This window comes from Ostrea edulis, chromosome 8 (genome assembly GCF_947568905.1).
Source record: "Ostrea edulis chromosome 8, xbOstEdul1.1, whole genome shotgun sequence".
Lineage (NCBI taxonomy): Eukaryota > Metazoa > Mollusca > Bivalvia > Ostreida > Ostreidae > Ostrea > Ostrea edulis.
The window spans coordinates 19,236,353-19,255,450 of NC_079171.1; the positions used below are offsets into that span (position 1 = coordinate 19,236,353).

Below are 19,098 nucleotides of genomic sequence, written 5' to 3' on the forward strand. Positions count from 1 at the left end.
TATGTAAATGTTGAATAATGTAGGAGGCTATGTTCCAGTCTCCCCATAAAGTTTGATCAGATCATGGCCTCCAAGGGTAGAGTGGGGCCACATTAGGGGATTAAAGTTTTACATGCTGATATATGGGAAAATCTTCTCTAGAACCACTGGGCTAATTTCAATCAAACTTGATACAAACCATCCTTAGGTGAAGAGGATTTTAGTTTATTAAAATAAAGACCCACGTTCCCTTAAAGGGGAAATAATCATAAAAATGCAAAAATAGAGTGGGATCATTTTAAAATCTTCATTTCAAGAACCTATGGGCCAGGAAAGCTGCAATTTCCACGAAAGCATCCTGACTAAGTGGATATTGAAGTGTGGGGTTTGGATGGAAGGACATACACGTCTACAAGCGTATATGATAAGTAATGTATTTCTAGTCAAGTTTAATAATCAAGTTTGAAAATCAATTGATTTTTAGTCGTTACCTTTGAAAAGTTTTTCATGAACCAAGCTGCTTGTATGATTGTTTTGCTCAAGCTTGTTTATTGCTAGGAACTGCTGCTCAGGTGAGCGATGTGTCCCATGGGCCTCTTGTTTTGAATGTTTGATAGTAAAAATGAATGAGAAGAATGTACAAGCTCAAACAGTTATGAATTTGAACCCATATTTCAAAGTATGAATCCCTTCACCCTCTCGTTAAGGAATCGAAGTTTGGGGAAAATGTGAGGTAGTTTTGATATTGCTCTAGGCTCCAAATCCTCCGCCACCCAACCCCAACCAATGTAGCGGTTCCTTTGTCATCCTTTATAACATTGATATAGACCTGGACATCAAATGGACCTACTTATCGAGAAAGACTGACTAAACTAAGTACTTACGGAAGGTTTTGGGCCCGCGCCGTCATCACCAAACTTACGAACTGTCGACGCTGAACTCCGGAACCCTCGCATATACCAATTCTCGAACCGTCGCGCACCCTTATTAAGGTCCCATACAAGAAAGGGCTTATCACGTATTACCTAACACCACACTGTTCTTAATCATTTATTAATCTTATATTTCAATATGTCGTTAACCGTCCATCGTACACTATCATATAACACTCAAAATATTTCTTTTTTCCGGTGTCAGTTACACGACATCTTTTAGCCGGAGGTAAGTTGAATTCATAATTCCCTAAAATTCTTGACAAGCAAAAACATGTAAAAACAAAGAAAACAAAAAGGTTCTTAAATAGGCAACTTTGTGGGGGTTGTGGGCACATGGGCTATGGGAAAAATATTAATCGTTTTAAAATCACCTTTGAAGTCGTTTGGATTACGATGTCGACATGATTTGGTAGCTCATACATCGTTTGAATAACACAGCCTGCAAGTTGTATCATGCAAATTCGAACCGTACTTCGATAATCTAATAAATTCATAGATAGAAAACTTTTCCAAGATGGCGGATGTAAATTAAAAAATCAATTCATAGACTTAAAACAGGCTCGTAGAGTCGGAGGTGGGGAGGGCCGAAGGGATGTCCCTTCTTTGACAATGGTCGTTTCATCTTATTTTCATATGTAGATAAAGATCTATATAATTTGGATGACTAGCGTCCTCTTTAGATCACCTGATCTAAAGGCTCAAGTGATCTTTTCTGATCGACTGTACTCGTCGTAAACTTTTCACATTTTCATCCTCTTCTCTAGAACCACTCTGCCAATTTCAAATCAGACATGGCACAAAGTATCTGTGGATGAAGGGGATTCAAGTTTGTACAAATGAAGGGTCATGATCCCTTCGAAAGGGAGATAATCACAAAAATGCAAAAATAGGGTGGGGTCATTTAAATATCTTCTTTTAAAGAACCATTGGACCTGAAAAGCTGAAATTTTCATGACAGCGTCTGTTAAAATCATGACCCCTGGGGTTAGAGTGGGACCACAATAAGGGATCAAATTTTTACATGAGAATATGTAGGGAAAATCTTTTAAAATCTTCTCAAGAACCACCTGGCCATACCACCCGACCATAAGAGTGGAGATTTAAGTAAAAAAGCTTCCTGATATGAGTAGATTCTTGTTTGTTCAGATCATGGCCTCCGAGGGTAGGGTGGGCCATATTAGTTTTACATGCTGATATTTGTATATAGAAAAATCTTCTCCAGAGCCACTGGGTTAATTTCAGTCAAACTTTATACAAATCATCCTTAGGTGAAGGGGATTAAGGTTTGTTCAAATTAAGACCTATGTCCCCTTCAAAGGGGAGATAAGCATAAAAATGCAAAAATAGAGTTGGGTCATTCTAAAATCTTCTTTTCAAGAACCACTGGGCCAGAAAAGGTGCAATTTACATGACAGTCTCCTGACTAAGTGGGAATTCAAGTGTGTAAAAATCATAACCTATGACCCCTGGGGTTAGGGTGGGGCCACAATAGGTGATAAAAGATTTACATGCGAATGTATAGGATACCAAACTTGGCACAAAGCATTGTTAGATGAAATTTGTTGATATGAAAGGCCATACCCGTCTATAAGGGCATATGATAATTAATGAATTTGTAGTCCAGTTTTATAATTAAGTTTGAAAATTAATGAATTTTGAAAAGTTTTTTTCTGAACCAAACTGCTTGTATAATGATAGTTTTGTTCAAGTTTGTTTATTGCTAGGAACTGCTACTCAGGTGAGCGATGTGGTCCATGGGCCTCTTGTTTTGGATTTTCGATAGTAACAGTGAATGAGAAGAATGTACAGACTTACACAGTTATGAATTTAAACCCATATAGCAAAAGATGAGTCCCTCCTCGATTTAGGATTTTGAAGAGTGGCTGCTGCATAAATAGAAGTAAAACACAAATACACGCTACTTTAATTATCTTGTTGATGTTTTTGCATGGCTGTTAGTCTTCTTTTGCAAGCCATTGGTTCGTTTTCATCTCTTTTGTAACATTCGCACAATGAATGTTCTAAATTCGGTAGAGATAAGACTAGTATTCGTTTAATATTTGATAGAAGAGATGCATGTCTTTGCAGAACTGTGATTTTCAAAGTTACATGTATATTAAATCGTACAATAGTTCAGCCTACAGGGGATAAAAAAGAACCTGAATCTTTCATATATGATATAAATTCTTAAAGAATTTCGAGTCTGGCTTGAAAACAGATATGTTCAAATCTCAGCTATATATTCTATAACAGTCACAGCCGGTATTCATAAACCTCGTAACCTTTCAGCAATTTTTAGTTTGATCCCAACATCACACAACAGGACGTCAGCAGCAGTGATAGAGAACCACATAAGACATCAGCAGCAGTGATAGAGAACCACACAACAAGACAGTAGTGATAGAGAACCACACAACAAGACAGTAGTGATAGAGAACCACACAACAAGACAGTAGTGATAGAGAACCACACAACAAGACATCAGCAGCAGTGATAGAGAACCACACAACAAGACAGTAGTGATAGAGAACCACACAACAAGACATCAGTGATAGAGAACCACACAACAAGACATCAGTGATAGAGAACCACACAACAAGACAGCAGTGATAGAGAACCACACAACAAGACAGCAGTGGTAGAGAACCACACAACAAGACAGTAGTGATAGAGAACCACACAACAAGACAGCAGTGATAGAGAACCACACAACAAGACAGCAGTGATAGAGAACCACACAACAAGACAGTAGTGATAGAGAACCACACAACAAGACAGTAGTGATAGAGAACCACACAACAAGACATCAGCAGCAGTGATAGAGAACCACACAACAAGACAGCAGTGATAGAGAACCACACAACAAGACAGCAGTGATAGAGAACCACACAACAAGACAGCAGTGATAGAGAACCACACAACAAGACAGCAGTGATAGAGAACCACACAACAAGACAGCAGTGGTAGAGAACTACACAACAAGACATCAGCAGCAGTGATAGAGAACCACACAACAAGACAGCAGTGATAGAGAACCACACAACAAGACAGCAGTGATAGAGAACCACTCAACAAGACAGCAGTGATAGAGAACTACACAACAAGACATCAGCAGCAGTGATAGAGAACCACACAACAAGACATTAGTGATAGAGAGAACTACACTACACAACAATAAATGGGTACTGTAACTGTGATTATGTTCAAGAAATATATTTAAAACAAGTTACAGATTATATATGTATTCATAAAGTGAAATTATTCTTTCTAAAACTCTAAAATCTAAAACTTCTTTTAGGTGAAGTTCTTCTTTTTCCTGAAACCGTTTATGTGAGCCTAGGTACTAGTATAGTGCTAACTGCCACAAATACCCACAACAATGTAAACACTTTTATATGGAAGCGACGCATCGGCAAGATCTTCAAAATATTAAACACCAATACACCAAAATATTCTGAATGCACATGCCAAGGAAACCCAAAATTGATCATACATGGCATACAAGCTTCTGATGAAGGTGTGTATAGAGTGGAACTCAAGCAGCCAAACAATACTCTGGAAAGCAGCGTGACGAATCTATATGTACTAGAAGGTTAGAAATATTTCACATGCAGCTTTAAATATATTTTGTCTTTTTATTGTCTTTTTAGTATTTGCATCTTTTGTTAATTGTTTTTATTACTCAAGTCAATTATACCAATGTCATAACCTTTTGAAAATACGACTATTTGCAGGCTGAATTTGGAAAGAAGTACATGTAAATGGACTTTTCTCTTTGTCAATTAATGAGTAGTAGTTTACAGCAATTAAAAAATAAATTTAATTGCTAACAATGCAGAGTGTGTGTTAGATACTAGTTCTAATTAACATTAATTAGCTGAACATAGCATGAACAGTATGATACATCGACAATTAGTACTGTGAACTGTGAATTCAGTAATGTGATTCAATGGTGTGGTTGTATGATCATGGCTTAAACTTTAAATTCATAGAAAATGTACCGGCAACATTTGTTTTGCCTTTTTATTTAAAGGGTGAAGATAACGAACAGTGATCATTTGAAAAACACCTTGACATGGCTAATTATTCAAGGGAAGCAGGAGTTGACAGCTCGATCTGTCCATGCACGAATGATTCCGCTTGCTTTGTTTCTCAACCAGTATTGTTTCAACCCATCGTCGGCACCCGTGGGTACATTCATTCCTAATCACTCGTTCTCATGAATAAATATTTAAGAATATCGTCCAATCAAAGTAATCGTAACAGTAACGGAATTTTTCTGTTTTATAAAGGTAGCATCAACTTAACTTTGCTATCAGAATTGTATACCGCAATTGAACTGAAATATTGGACAAATTCGCTCAGGGTATACGATGAGCGCTCAATCAAATTGCCTCATTAATTATTCATGAGAACGAGCGATTAGGAATGAATGGACCTACGGATGATGGAGAGAGGAACGAAGCGTAATCAAATCGTGGGTTTCCGATGATGTATTTTAATCATGCACCGCTTCATTTGTAAACTCTAGACTCTACTGAAACTACGGCGAACCAATTTTGAGTGTACTCTGATAAATGTTTCTAATACTTTCAATGTAATAACCTGAAGGGTTTGATTTTTCCCTTGATGGGGCTAACGATATTGGGTTTTCTTCTAGAAGGTTTTGAATAATTTGATCACATTAGAGTATTTTGTATTGAATTATATCCTTATATTTACAGATGTTAATGCCTATAATAAGGAGGAACTTAATCTTAGGCGCTATAGAGAACTTGAAAGCATTGCAAGATTTGCTCTTCAGCTCACCTTCGACAGATATGTTTCACCAAGTAATCTAGCAAATCATCTTTTGACGTGGGGTGCTTCTTTAAGAACATCAAAGTGGAAGTGCACATCTGATCAACTAGAATGCCTTTTCCCAAGTATATCAATATTTATATTTCAAATAATATAAAATATGTTTATTATTTTACACACCTAGGTCATATTCTGTCTGGGAAACCTGCTTTGAAGTTTTCTTTAATTTGATTTGAACATTTTTAATAAGCTTCAACCTAGACGTAATTTAAGTGAAATTGTTTAATTAGCTCTTTTCTAGACAATTACGTCGATGCGACATGTAACACTACAATTAAAAGTTGTATAGCGGTCCGTTACTCCCTCCTTTTATGAGAAAGTTAAGCTAAAGTGACCCATTATGTTAATGAATTGCGGAGGGCAAACTTAAGGGAGAAAATTATCGCGAATGAATGAGGATATAGAAATATTAATGGAATACAAGGGTACATGTACGATTAAGTGACAATATATGCATACCTTATACATCCAAAGGGGGACATTGGGGATAATAAGCGCTATAAATTGTCTATAGAAGAATGTTATGATTGTTTGAGCTCTGGTGTCCATGGACTAAAATACTGAAACCCGTGGATTCCGGATAAAGGGAAAGTTCGAAACTCGTATATGTGTGTGCGTGCGTGTGTTGGCATACTAAGATACCATTGTCACAAAAACTAACGATTTTATTTAGCCTATGATTTGATGTTATGGACCCCCAAAAATGGAATTTAAAACAAAATTATCGCGGGAGAAGTATTTATTTTTCTTGAGGGAGCTTACTAAACTTTAACTGGTGTTCGTCAAGAATGCTAGATATTGCATCTGTAGGCGACCCCCCCCCCCCCTCTCTCTCTCTCTCTCTCTCTCTCTCTCTCTCTCTCTCTCTCTCTCTCTCTCCATTTCACTGAAATGCCTTTCTCCTGAACTGGTAAACTATTGTATAGTTTTAAAGAAAAGTTCTTTTTTTTTAAAATCAATTTTCTAAACAATAAGTCTATTCTTTTTTCAACACAAGTTTCCTTGCCCTATTTCTAGCTTCTTTCATAGGAACCATTTCTAGGACTAATTTGACTGTGAACGAGAAATCGTTCTTATTCCAGACAGGGTTTGCCGAGATTCATCGTGTCGTCATCGACTTCAGTTTCACGTTATCTGTGTCATCCACCAAAACCTAGGCGATTTTTTCATTGTGACCAAAATTGTAAATTTCATGACCCCCGGTGTTTTGGTACCAGGGTTGGATTAAAATGGTCATAGTGATTAAATGTCTTCATCATAAAAACAAGGCATATTTAGGATTAGCAGAACGTGGTCCTAAATAGTCGCATAGCATTACTATTACATATATTATTCGAAGTTTTTGATCAGTATGGACACATTCGAGAGCATTTGTGTTGATGTCATCTTGTTTTATGCTACCGCTAAATACCGGTATTAGATTTGATCTTAGATACGCAGAAGGGACACATTAGTATAGATTCCGTAGCTCTTGGGACTAGTGATATTTTTAACCAATAGTCAGGTGACCGATAAGGCCTGTGGGCCTCGTGATCATTATACCATCTACAATTTTAGCTCACCTGAGCTGAAAGCTCAAGTGAGTTTTTCTGATCGCCTGTTGTCCATCGTTGTCCTTCTGTCTCTGTAAACTTTTTACATTTTGACTTCTTCTTCAGAACCACCGGGCCAATTTCAACCAGACTTGGCAAAAAGCAACCTTGGGTGAAGGGCTTTCAAGTTTTTACAAATGAAGGCCATGCCGCCTTTAAAGGGGAGATAATAGTGCAAATTTAAGTTTTTAAAATCGTGGCCCCCAGGGATAGGATGGGGCCACAATAGGGATCAAAGTTTTACATGCGAATATATAAGGACAATTTTTAAATATAGACCAAGGTGACTCAGGTGAGCGATGTGGCCCATGGGCCTCTTGTTATGGATATGGCAAATTGTTCTCATCTCATTTTAAGAGAATAGATCCGTGGTTTCATCAAAAAATTTCGACATATCTCTCCTATACAAGCTGTTGCGAAATACCACCAATGTGAAAATACCAATGCAGAAATGGAATGCTGAACCAAAATTGGACAACACTGGAGAAGGAGATGACATCGAACGAATTCATCTATACAGAAATTTCATTGCTCATACAAAACTTGAGACCCTTTCAGACGACGATTTTGAGAGCAAATGGCTTGATCTTACGGTGGTAAACAATTACAAAGATTTTTCTTTTAAGTTTCATACATAATTTTATTTGCTCAGATGTACATGTAATAATTAACTTCGGTCCTCCCACTTTTCCCCTGTCAATATTGATAATGTAACACAAATGTACATGTATATTGCAGGCGAGATTATTGAAATTAATTCAAAACTAAGTAAGTACTTTTGATATCGTTTTTAGTCATCTATATGTCAATCAGACAAAGAGAGAAACAACGAGGCATGCATTCTGATGGTGATAGGGCTTTCATAATTCACATGCGTATTCCTTTTGACACACCATTTCTTTAGGATAGCAAACTTTTTGACTTCATGATGTTAACCTTCGAGTTTGCTTCACAAGCACATCTATACTTATAAATTAACAAATTTTGTCAATAAACTTCAAAATGCTTGCTCCAAAAATACTGCTTGCACCTTTGATATTGTTTTATATGAGAGGCAAAGTCCGTACGCTATAATAGAATATTACTTGATTAGTTGATATTGTAAAATTGATTAAAATCCTACTTTCGTTTTCGATAAACTACCCTAAAATAGCATAAATGATAATAAAGTGGTGGCTTTTATTTTTAAAATGACAACTTATATGTAAAATATTATGATAAGAAGTAAATCCGTTGTTCATCGATGCTTGATTTTGATCTTCAATCCGAGATTTTAGTCTTCAATCAGCCTTATGGAAATTTCGAGAACGAATTAAGCGCCCAGAACAAGGCAAAATCATAGACGCTTAGGTCTACAACCATTCGCACATTCTCGGGGCTATTCGGCAAGCTGAGAAGTTGGGATTGGTTTACAACACGATCAGTATAAAATGTGTAGGTGTTCAGTTATGTCACTAGCAAGTTGAAGATTAAGTTCGAATTTGGTTTCGGTTCGTTGATTTTTCACTACATTATTGCCCCAGGACTTGGAAAAATAGCGTGAATTATCAGATTCCGGACGTTTTTGTTATGCTTCCCGATATTTATTTCATATTTTGTATATTGCTTTGCCATAACATATTACAGATCAAGTTTTAATTGTGTGAATTTTCGCTACGGCCCTTGGACTTAAAAAAAATAATGTGAATTTTTTTCTAGACCTTTTTCTGTTGAGCTTGCAGATAAGTTGATAAGAACTAACGGAGTCACATCCACATCATCCACACAAACTTAAAGTTTACATTCAAGTTTCTTATTTCTGTAGATAAGAGTGCTTTATTCATGATCACCTACATGTCACAGTTCATTGACTAGGTTAAAAACTTAAACCAAATTATAAATTTATATTTTTTCCTGGTCTAGTCTTTACTTGAATAGTAGTTGATTTCCAAATATTCCTATCCTGGTTCCCCAATGTTCCCCTCAACCATAACCTACATAATGAACTTGGAATATTGTTGCGGTCCAGTAATTTCTGTAACCGGTAGGGGGGGGGGGGGGCTATATGTATTGCTATGCAATATTCTCAGAATGCTTGTTTTGACTAAGATTTCTATACCTATTTGCCGCAATGTATATAAATGATGGGCTATGTAGGGGAAATAAATGTCTTCTCAAAAAGGTAGATTATTAACTTATGTAGCAAGATTCCATTATCACCTGCATATGGTGTTTATATCTCTCAACTGATTCAATACGCAAGAGCTTGTTCTACTTATGGCCAGTTTTTAAATCGAGGCAAGCTACTGACAAACAAGCTGATGGTACAGGGGTTTCAACAGTCTCGTTTAAAGTCAGCATCTTACAAATTATATGGTCGTTATAACGATATCGTTTGCCAATACAACCTATCTTGGGGTCAAATGCTCTTTGACGTGTTTCATACCGATTGTTAAGCCGTTCTTGGCACACTGATTTTGACTACGGATAACTCCGTTTATCTGATCAAAATATATGGTTCACGGCGGGTGTGACCGATCGACAGGGAATGCTTACTCCTCTTAGGCACCTGATCCCACCTCTGGTGTGTCCAGGGGTCCGTGTTTGCCCATATTGCTTATAGGAATTATGAGATTGATCACTGTTCGTTATCTTCACCTTTCATTATATGTCTCAAAAGTTCGTAATAGTCGCTTTGCTTATTGAATGTTCCTGTTTTCATTTTGACAAAAAATAAGATGTATTTCTACCCATGAACTTTAAGGTGGAAATTCGAAGTGTTACAGTAGCACATGGGAAATCAATCCACACAGGACATAAAATCAGATGCTTTTAATAGTTTGAGACCGAGTACTATAGCACACATATTTCTACTCATGCAGTAGAAATGCAAGATGCAGAGAAATCATTTTATCATTATAGGCAATCGATAGACTTAGTAGAGGTGCCCTAAGAGAGTCAATATGCCAGTTAAGAAACAAGAAATTCGAACAAAAGGAAACGGTTACAAGGGAAAAGTATTACAACAAGGAAAAACACAAGGGTAAGATACTGATGTCCAATCAATGATATCTATATATAGTGTATGTGTTTATAACAAAGGCATGGCACTAAGTAACACGGACAATAAGCTTCAACCTTCAGTAGGCAGTAAGAATAAGACAAAATTCGCGTGTAATCAATGTCTATACAAGTAGCAAAATAAAGACTTCGCTGGTGTTCTGTGAGAAAGAAATTAAAATTTCAATTAAGTCGAAAACAAACTTAAAAATCATTTTACAGTAATATCTAATGATAGATCGCTATGTACAAAAGGTACACAATGATTATACCCGTACTTTCTAAAGCAAGTTCGGGTATATTGTTGTCTGTCACACTTTCTTCCTCCTCAAAGTCGTTTTAGCTCACCTAAGGTGAAAGCTCAAGTGGGTTTTTCTGATCGCCTGTTTTCTGTTTGTCCGTCTGTAAACTTTTTTTTTTAAATTTTCGACGTCTCCAAAACCACTGAGCCAATTTCAACCAAACTTTGCAAATACCCTTGGGTGAAGGTTTTTCAAATGAATTATCATACACCCTTCAAAGGGGAAATAATCAGAAAAATGCAAAAATAGGGTGGGGTCATTTAAAAATATTCTTCTCAAGAATAACTGGGCCATAAGAGCTGATATTTACATTCCTGGCATAGTGCAAATTCAAGTTTCTTAAATCCATGACCCCCGGGGATAAATTGGAGCTACGATAGGTGATCAAAGTTTTACATACAAACATATAGGGAATTTTGTGTTTAAATCTTCCCCTCAAGACCCACTGAGCCAGAAAGGTTTACATTTACATTCAAGTTGGTTAAAATCACCCTCCCCCCCCGAGGGTATGGTCGGGCCACAATAGGGGATCAAAGTTTCACATTCAAATATATTTCAATTTCCCATTGGTTTTTCAAACTTTTACCCCGTTATGCTTGCGAGGATTCATTTAAAACTTGCAAGGTAGTTTCAAAGTAGCAAATTATAGATAAAGATCGAATTTCGTATGGTTTGAAGGAATAAATGTTGATATTCTACGTTTATTTATTCATCGGGGTTAGAATCGTGTTCTTAGGAAAAGGTGGTAAAATTAATAGAGGCAGTCAGCAAAATTCAATTGCTGATGTTGTAAAAAAAAAAAAAAAAAAAAAAAAAAAAAAAAAACTCTATTAATTTAACATTTCAAGCTCATTAATCGCAAAAGGAATATATCAATGAAAACATATATCAAATCTGTTAATCATGGGAGTATTTTTCTGCAGTAGGTAAACGAAGTCTGATCCGTCGGCAGTTCTCCATTTACCGCATTCCTGTAATCTGACTGAAAACGCGAGTATTCGAAATCGGCCATCAACCAGTTGATTGTATATTGTTTAACATCCCCTTGAAAATTTTACACCCATATAGAGATGACACCATTACCGGTAGAGGGCTGCAAAATTTAGGCCTATGCTCGGCGCTTACGGCCATTGAGCAGGGAGGGATCTTTATCGTGCCACACCTGCAGTGACAAGGTCCTCGGTTTTTGCGGTTTCATCCGAAGGACTGTCCCATTTTGTCGCCTCCTACGACATGCAAGGGGTACTGAGGACCTATTCTAACCGGATCCCTACGGGATCAAATAGTTGATAAGCAAGTAGCATTACGAACAGGGTTTCTCTTGAATATATTACATTTGTCAATTAATGGGGGCGTCGGTAGGGGACATGTACACGTTATGCTTATGCAACACTCCCAGAATGCTTGTTTTAAGCAGTAACCAATTCAATAAATCGTTTGGAATATGATAGGTGCTGTCCTATAAATGTGCAACAAGATTTCGTAATTTTCAATTTTAACCTTGTGAGGTTAAAATTTTTATAATGGATATGGCCAATATATGCACAGTTATAAGGGGAACAAGCATACCCATTTTAAAATTTCAGTTAAACAGCTTAATCTTTATTTTAGCAAAATAAGTGCTGCAATCTGAATGCGATTGTGAATGTGAATGTGACCAGCAAATTCATATATTCCACCATTTTCACCGATTGGCTGCTTTTATACCCAATTGCTGGCCTTTAAGGTTTGGAAACTCAACCATTTTAAAGATATTTGAACAATCCAAAACTTTTGAAGGTTAGGATGACCCCGGGACACTTGCCCATCAGAATACTTAATCCATCTTGGTATGAGCAGCAGAAATACATGTATATATGATTTAGGGGTAGGACCTCTTTTGTTTTAAATATATTTCAACAATTATGAAACCGTTTTTCATAAACACGGATTTTCTCTGGTGTTGACAATTATCTATATGATCAACAATATATTAAGTTATTAGTAAACAGATAATAGCGAAAATTTTAAAGTGTTGTAAAATTGTAAAACCGTGACTTATCACCTGAGAAATAAAAAAGATGTTAAATTTGGAGGTTGAGCCTATTTTGACACTTGTGGATTTTACCTTGATTTGATTTATGACATTGGAATAATTCTATATTGATATATTTATTCTTTAAGGAAATTCTTTTCAGGTCCGAAAGCTGAGATAGTGTCAAAATGGCAATCACACGACAAATTGTTTTGCAATAAGATACGTTTTGTTCAAAAGACAGAAGAGATTATCCGGAGAAAGAAGCTTGTTATTATAATCGGTGGCAGTGGGTGTGGCAAGACGTCCACGGCAAGACACTGTGCTTTGAAGCTCCAGACAGAGGGATGGCGTATCGTTCCCATTGATGATGCCAGAGAAATTCAAAGCACAAATACAAAGGAAGATTGCGTGTTTATTTTTGATGACCCGATCGGAAATATGGGTCTTGATGAGGTCAAGCTGCTTGATTTGAGTCAGTGTAATGGAGATATACATAAGCTTTTAGACCAAGAAAATGATCACAAATTGGTAATTACATGCCGTAAGATTGTATACAACGAGGCAAAAAAGCACCATATATTTGACAAGTACGAGGTTGTTGATGTTGACAGTGATGATAACTCATTGAACATCAACGAAAAACGGGAACTTCTGAAAACATATGGAATAGAAGAGTTAGTGGATTTGATGTCATTAAATAGAGCGAACGTTATGTTCCCGCTTATGTGTTATATGTTGTCTGCAAACAGGAAAAAGTGTAACATCGACATCCTGTCACATAAAGAAGTTTTAGATCCTCGAGAATACCTTCTACACGAATTAGACAAAATGAGTGAAACAAAAACAACCAGGGTAATGTATGCATCCTTGGTACTTCTTGCCATAGCAAGCAACAATCTTACTGACGAATACTTAAAGGTCAGGGGTCTTTTGGAAGACATTTTCAAGAAATGCAACATACCCGAACGACCAGTACCAAAAGAAATACGAGAGAAACTTGAACATTCCGAGAACACTTACGTCGTCAAAACAGAGTTTGGATTCACATTTCTCCATGACTTTTTATATGAAATCGTTTCATTTCATTTTGGTCGAGATAAAGATAATCAACGTGTGTTTCTTCAACATGTAGACCTACGATACCTCACAAATAATACGTACATTGGAAGCAGTGAATACTCAACTGCTGATCAGAAGATGGCCATTTTCCCTGAAAATTACGATGTTTTATGTGGCAGATTAGTACCTGTACTTTCTCTTCAGACCATTAGTGCAGTTCGTTTAGATATGGATATTAGCTTCATTACTTCCATACTTACTCACAAATGTTGGAGTGATGACGAATTTGTTAATGTTCTGTTTTCGTCTTTTGGACAAAAGTACATATCTCAGCTGTTTTCCAAGTTCAAAGTGGTAAAAGGAAAACCGACATCAATAGAACAAAGAACAAGAGCATTGTTAGAAGAACGCGATTTGCTGTGGGAAAACAACAAACTTGGACCCAAAGGAATTTATGAAGTATCTGATGATGGTAAAAAATTCAGACTTCTCCATTGGATTGTCTACAACGGACATCTAACATTTTTACAAAAATGTCTTTCAAAATCAAGTAAACTTCCATTTTTAAAGAAAATGAATGAAATTGAAGAAGAACCTGTACACTTTATTTGGTTATCTATATACAGTATGGAAAAGGATATGGCCAAATTTGTACTTTCTGCAATGAGCCAAAGACAAATCAGAGGATGTATCAATGAACCTTTCTGCTCTTTACACACACCGCTGACTCTGGCGTGCTCTCTAAATACTTTAGATATTGTGAAGATTTTGGTAGAGAACGGCGCAGTTGTTCAAAAGTGCAATTTGAACGGAGAGCTTCCCTTATTCCATGCTGTGAAATGTGGTTCCGAAGAAATTATTCATTTTCTCTTAGATAAGTGTCCTTTTGTGAAAACACAAGACCCGCGTCTTTGTCCATTTGAATTAGCAAGTGAAACTGGAAATGTAGATATTTTGAAGTTACTCTTGCAGGATTGCAGTGTAAAATGCACCACTTCTGATGGTAATTCACCTTTACATCTGGCCATAGAACATAGATTTGATGATGTTGCTGAAACTTTAATCAGTCGTGGCGCAAATATCAATGCCATAAACAATATGAAAGAAACACCATTGCATATCGCATGTCAAAAGAACAATTTAAACGTAGTGGAAGTGCTGGTCGCCTCTTTAAACTGCGATACTTCTATTCAAAATCTGCAAGGATGTCTTCCATTCCACATAGCCTGTAGAAATGGCATTGTACCGATAGTGAAACTGCTGTATGATTCCAAATATCTCAACGTAAAGGATAAAGAAGGAAAGACGCCAAGAGAACACGCTGTAAAGAACAGCGATGTGTGGAAATTCCTAAATAGAAAAGGCCGATGAATTGCATCGTCTCTTATCTGATGTACGCGACAAATTTCAATGGAATATTGACTGTTAATATCATTTATAATTATGTTTATTCAGTTTTATAAAATACACATCTGACCATTTGTGTAGGTTTTTAATTTTGTCTATTAAGCAGACGCAGGTGGTTTATAGTGACATCATTTCATGCATTTCGTTTTGAAGTTCATAGATTGGAAGAAGTATTTCCCGAAAGTTTACTTGTAATTTCTATTGTGTTTGTCTGTTCAAGTTTTAATATCACCTGTGTAAAATCAAGTGACCTATTGCAATTGATCTGCGTCAGTCGTCCGTCCTGCGTTAACAATTGAACATTTCAACCTCTTGATAACTACCATTCCAATTCTTTTCAAATTTGGTATGATGCATCTTTGGAACAAGGGGGATTTCAGGATTCCTGTATTCCCATGGGCCTTGGGGGGGGGGGGGGGGCAAAAACTGCCAAACATTTACCAATATTTAAAAATCTTTTCTACAACCACACTTATGTAAGAAAACATAGTGATGTAGAGCAGGAAGACCTCTACCAAAATTGTAAATTTCATAATCCCCAGGGTAGAGTTGCAGACCCCAGGACGGGTCCAAACTTCGTATATAGTGTTTATGTGTAAAGCACTTGAATAACATATCATTTAGTGCTATTGATACTAAACTGATATTTGGAATGAACAGATAGTCCTTTACCAAAATTGTAAAATTGATGATCCCAGGGGTAGGAGTTTCGTTATCAGAGTGGGGCCAAAATGGTCAGTTATTAAATGTGTGAAAAATAGAACTGTTTTAACTTCATGATAACTACTGTTCCAATTCCTTTCAAATTTGGTTCGAAAGGTGAAGATAACGAACAGTTATCAATCTCATAACTCCTATAAGCAATACAAAATAGAGAGTTGGACAAACACGGACTCCTGGATGTACCAGAGGTGGAATCAGCCTCAATCAGGTGTCTAGGAGGAGTAAGCACACCCGCCGTGAAGCATTTTTGGGACAAGGAGGACATAAATTGTAAATTTCAGGACTCCTGCACACCTGATGTGTTAGGGGCGGGGAAAAACGGCCAAACAATCGACCAACTTCGGAAAATCTTATCTGCAACTGCATATTTTCATGAAAAACTAAATGTATAGTGATATAGAGTAGGAAGGCCTCTACCGAAATTGTAAATTTCATGATCTCCGGGTTGGAGGTTCTGACCCCAGGGCGGGGCCAAACTTGGTCCATGTATATACATTGTATATGTGCAAAACATGTAAATATTATCTGCTACTAATGAAACTAAATAGATATTTCAGATGGAATAGTAGGTAGCCCTTTACCAAAATTGTAAATTTCATGATCTTAAGGGGTAAGGGTTTGGTTACAGGGTAAGCCAAAATTGAAGTTTTAAGAACACCCCCTAACTTTTTTGCATGAAATTTCAAACAAGAATCAAAGACTCACAAGATGGAGTTCATGTTACGGCATTGATATAAAGGATATCAAAGACCTGTTACACTGTATATGCAATTAATAAAATTATGTCATTGAATGCAAACATAATTAGAATTACCAGTTCAATAGAGAAATTTATTGAAACAAGAGACCACTACCAATAACCAAGAACAGAAATATATATTTAGATATCAAAGTGACTAACGTCATGATTTTCGAGTCATTTTCCAAGATTTATGAAGTTATCAAAATTTATTTCAGAGAATATTTTAAAAAGTACACGTTTCGTTCTTCATTGTCATTCTCTACCCAGAGTTCCATGCGCTTACTCGCACTATACCTCTGTCAGCGGTCAATTTACAGAAATCTGGTAAAAGTTTCTAATATCCAAGATTATGTTTCGAACTAAATATTTAGTCATATTATGGTGGAATTAAATTTATGCTTACTGTAAATTGTTTAAAATCGCTGTTTTCTGATCCTAAATCTGGAACTACTTCGTAATATGCGTATGAATGTAGGAGATTCATGTGATAGAGATTTAATGTAAACATGAAATCAAAAGTAAGAGAGACTCTAAAAAATACGATAAAACTTGTGAAATAAGAGACAAACAGCTAAATGGTAAAAATGTACTTAACAAAATGCCAGTGGGCTATGAAAAGAGCCTGATGTATCACCTGTTGCCAGAACCTTTAAAGGGAAAGGAAACCGAGAATGATTGTTTATATCATGTGATTATATTGTCACGTGATTCCAAGCGTTGACAGAGGTGTAAGTGATGCTTGCGTAACGCACCCTCTGGTGAGAGAATGGATTGCTATGTGAAATTCCTGATTGGTGAGAAAGGTCAGGTGTTTGCTTCAATAGCATTTGTTATCTCACTATAGGTAGTAGAGGTAATACTATGCGTTCTCAGTTTATATGGAGAATTATAAGCAATGAAAGATTGAGGTTCATTATTGACAAAACAGATTCGTATCCAATCAACGGCTGTATTGACAAAATCGGAGATGCAAAATTTATCAGTGAATTTGACCTGTTGAAAGACATGACAAGTACCATTAACTGAAAGAACAAAAAAAATATCTGTTTTATGTCTTCCGATGGGCTGTTTCAATACAAAGTAATGCATTTTTGGCATGAAAAATGCTCCTGACAACTAATTCACCCCTTAACGACGTGGAGCCTACATTGATGATGCTATAATCTACAGCGACACATGGGACGAACAAAGTATGGGTTTATTCTTCGACACTGGCGAAAGCAAGCTTAACAGTGAACCTCGCTACTGTAGAATATGTAGGTCATATAGTAGGTCAAGGTAATGTTACGCCTAATACATGGTTAAAGTTGAAGCTTTCGCAACGTTCGCGATAAAAAGTGAATGAAATTTCGGGGCATAACTGGTATTTACAGATTTTGCCCTTTTCCCGCAATAGTTTTTCAGCTTACCAACCCAGTACACAATCGGTAGGTACACTGTGCCATCAGTTACAGCACGAGCTGAGTTACTCCGGCGACAACCCAGTACACAATCGGTAGATACACTGTACCATCAGTTACAACACGAGCTGAGTTACTCAGGCGACCTATTTGTTCCTTGCTTAAATTTTATTATTGTCATTTCGAAATCAATCTGATTTTATTGTAAATGATTTATATAATAATTTGTAATCTAACGAAACCATCTGAATACTCAGATTTAGTTTAGATATATACAGAACAGCTCATTTATTCTAACTTTTATACTCCATGGGCCTACCGATAAGGCTTGTGGGCCTCTTGTGTAATACTACAATTCAGTATGATTGTTTAAAACCGTAATAATGTACAATTTAAGAGGCCCATGGGCAATAATGCTCATCTGAATCACATACGATCTTTCCTCTTTATTCCAATGTTAAAGTTTGATCTCATATCATGACCACACAGAGTCGTCACGTAGTCGAATATTTAAGCCAAATTCTAATATTCAGCAAAAGTATATAACAATATGTCTTTACATATTTAATATATATAACATTAACACGAAATGATAAAGACAATAATCACTATTATAATTCTGAATTCACTCTCGAACCAAACCCTTACCCCCTTGGATCGTGAAATTTACAATTTTGGTAAAGGACATTCTCCTTCTAAATATCTATTTATTTTCAATTTAGTATCAATGATATTAGAAAGATGTTATTTAAATGTTTTACACATATATACACTATAGAAACGAAGTTTAACCCCGCCCTGGAGTCAGAAATGCTACCCCGATGATTATGAAATTTACTGCTCTACATGACTATGCATTTAGGTTTTCTTAGAGATACAGCATGTAACAATATAATCACGCGCTCGTCTTTTTCCTTGAGAATTGCTCAATTTATGGCAAGATTCCCTCCGCTTCCAAAGCCCCAGGGAATGCAGGAGTCCAGAAATCTACTATTTATGACCCACTTGCTTCATACCAAATTTAAAAAGAATTGAAATGATAG

General features: G+C 36.5%; 1 protein-coding gene across 4 annotated transcripts; it reads left to right on the forward strand.

The window, feature by feature from the left end:
- The first annotated feature begins 1,096 nt into the window (after positions 1 to 1,096).
- Positions 1,097 to 15,258, forward strand: LOC125662070 (uncharacterized). 4 transcript variants are annotated; one of them, XM_056147092.1, is made up of 8 exons: positions 1,097 to 1,140; positions 2,639 to 2,814; positions 3,204 to 4,096; positions 4,213 to 4,506; positions 5,639 to 5,839; positions 7,724 to 7,962; positions 10,268 to 10,388; positions 12,885 to 15,258. In XM_056147092.1, exons 3-8 carry the CDS (start codon positions 4,093 to 4,095, stop codon positions 15,152 to 15,154), a joined length of 3,129 nt encoding a protein of 1,042 aa, XP_056003067.1. In that variant the 5' UTR covers positions 1,097 to 1,140; positions 2,639 to 2,814; positions 3,204 to 4,092; the 3' UTR covers positions 15,155 to 15,258. The 4 variants fall into 4 exon arrangements, with proteins under 4 accessions (XP_056003067.1, XP_056003066.1, XP_056003068.1 ...); XM_056147091.1 differs by lacking the exon at positions 2,639 to 2,814; XM_056147093.1 differs by lacking the exons at positions 1,097 to 1,140; positions 2,639 to 2,814; positions 3,204 to 4,096 and adding an exon at positions 4,649 to 4,671 and having other exon boundaries at positions 4,368 to 4,506.
- The last annotated feature ends 3,840 nt before the right edge of the window (positions 15,259 to 19,098 follow it).

Coding starts and splice junctions, on each gene's coding strand:
- LOC125662070 (XM_056147092.1), top strand. Junction 5,840..7,723: donor ACTAGAATGCCTTTTCCCAA/GTATATCAATAT, acceptor TCTCATTTTAAG/AGAATAGATCCGTGGTTTCA. Junction 7,963..10,267: donor AATGGCTTGATCTTACGGTG/GTAAACAATTAC, acceptor TTATCATTATAG/GCAATCGATAGACTTAGTAG.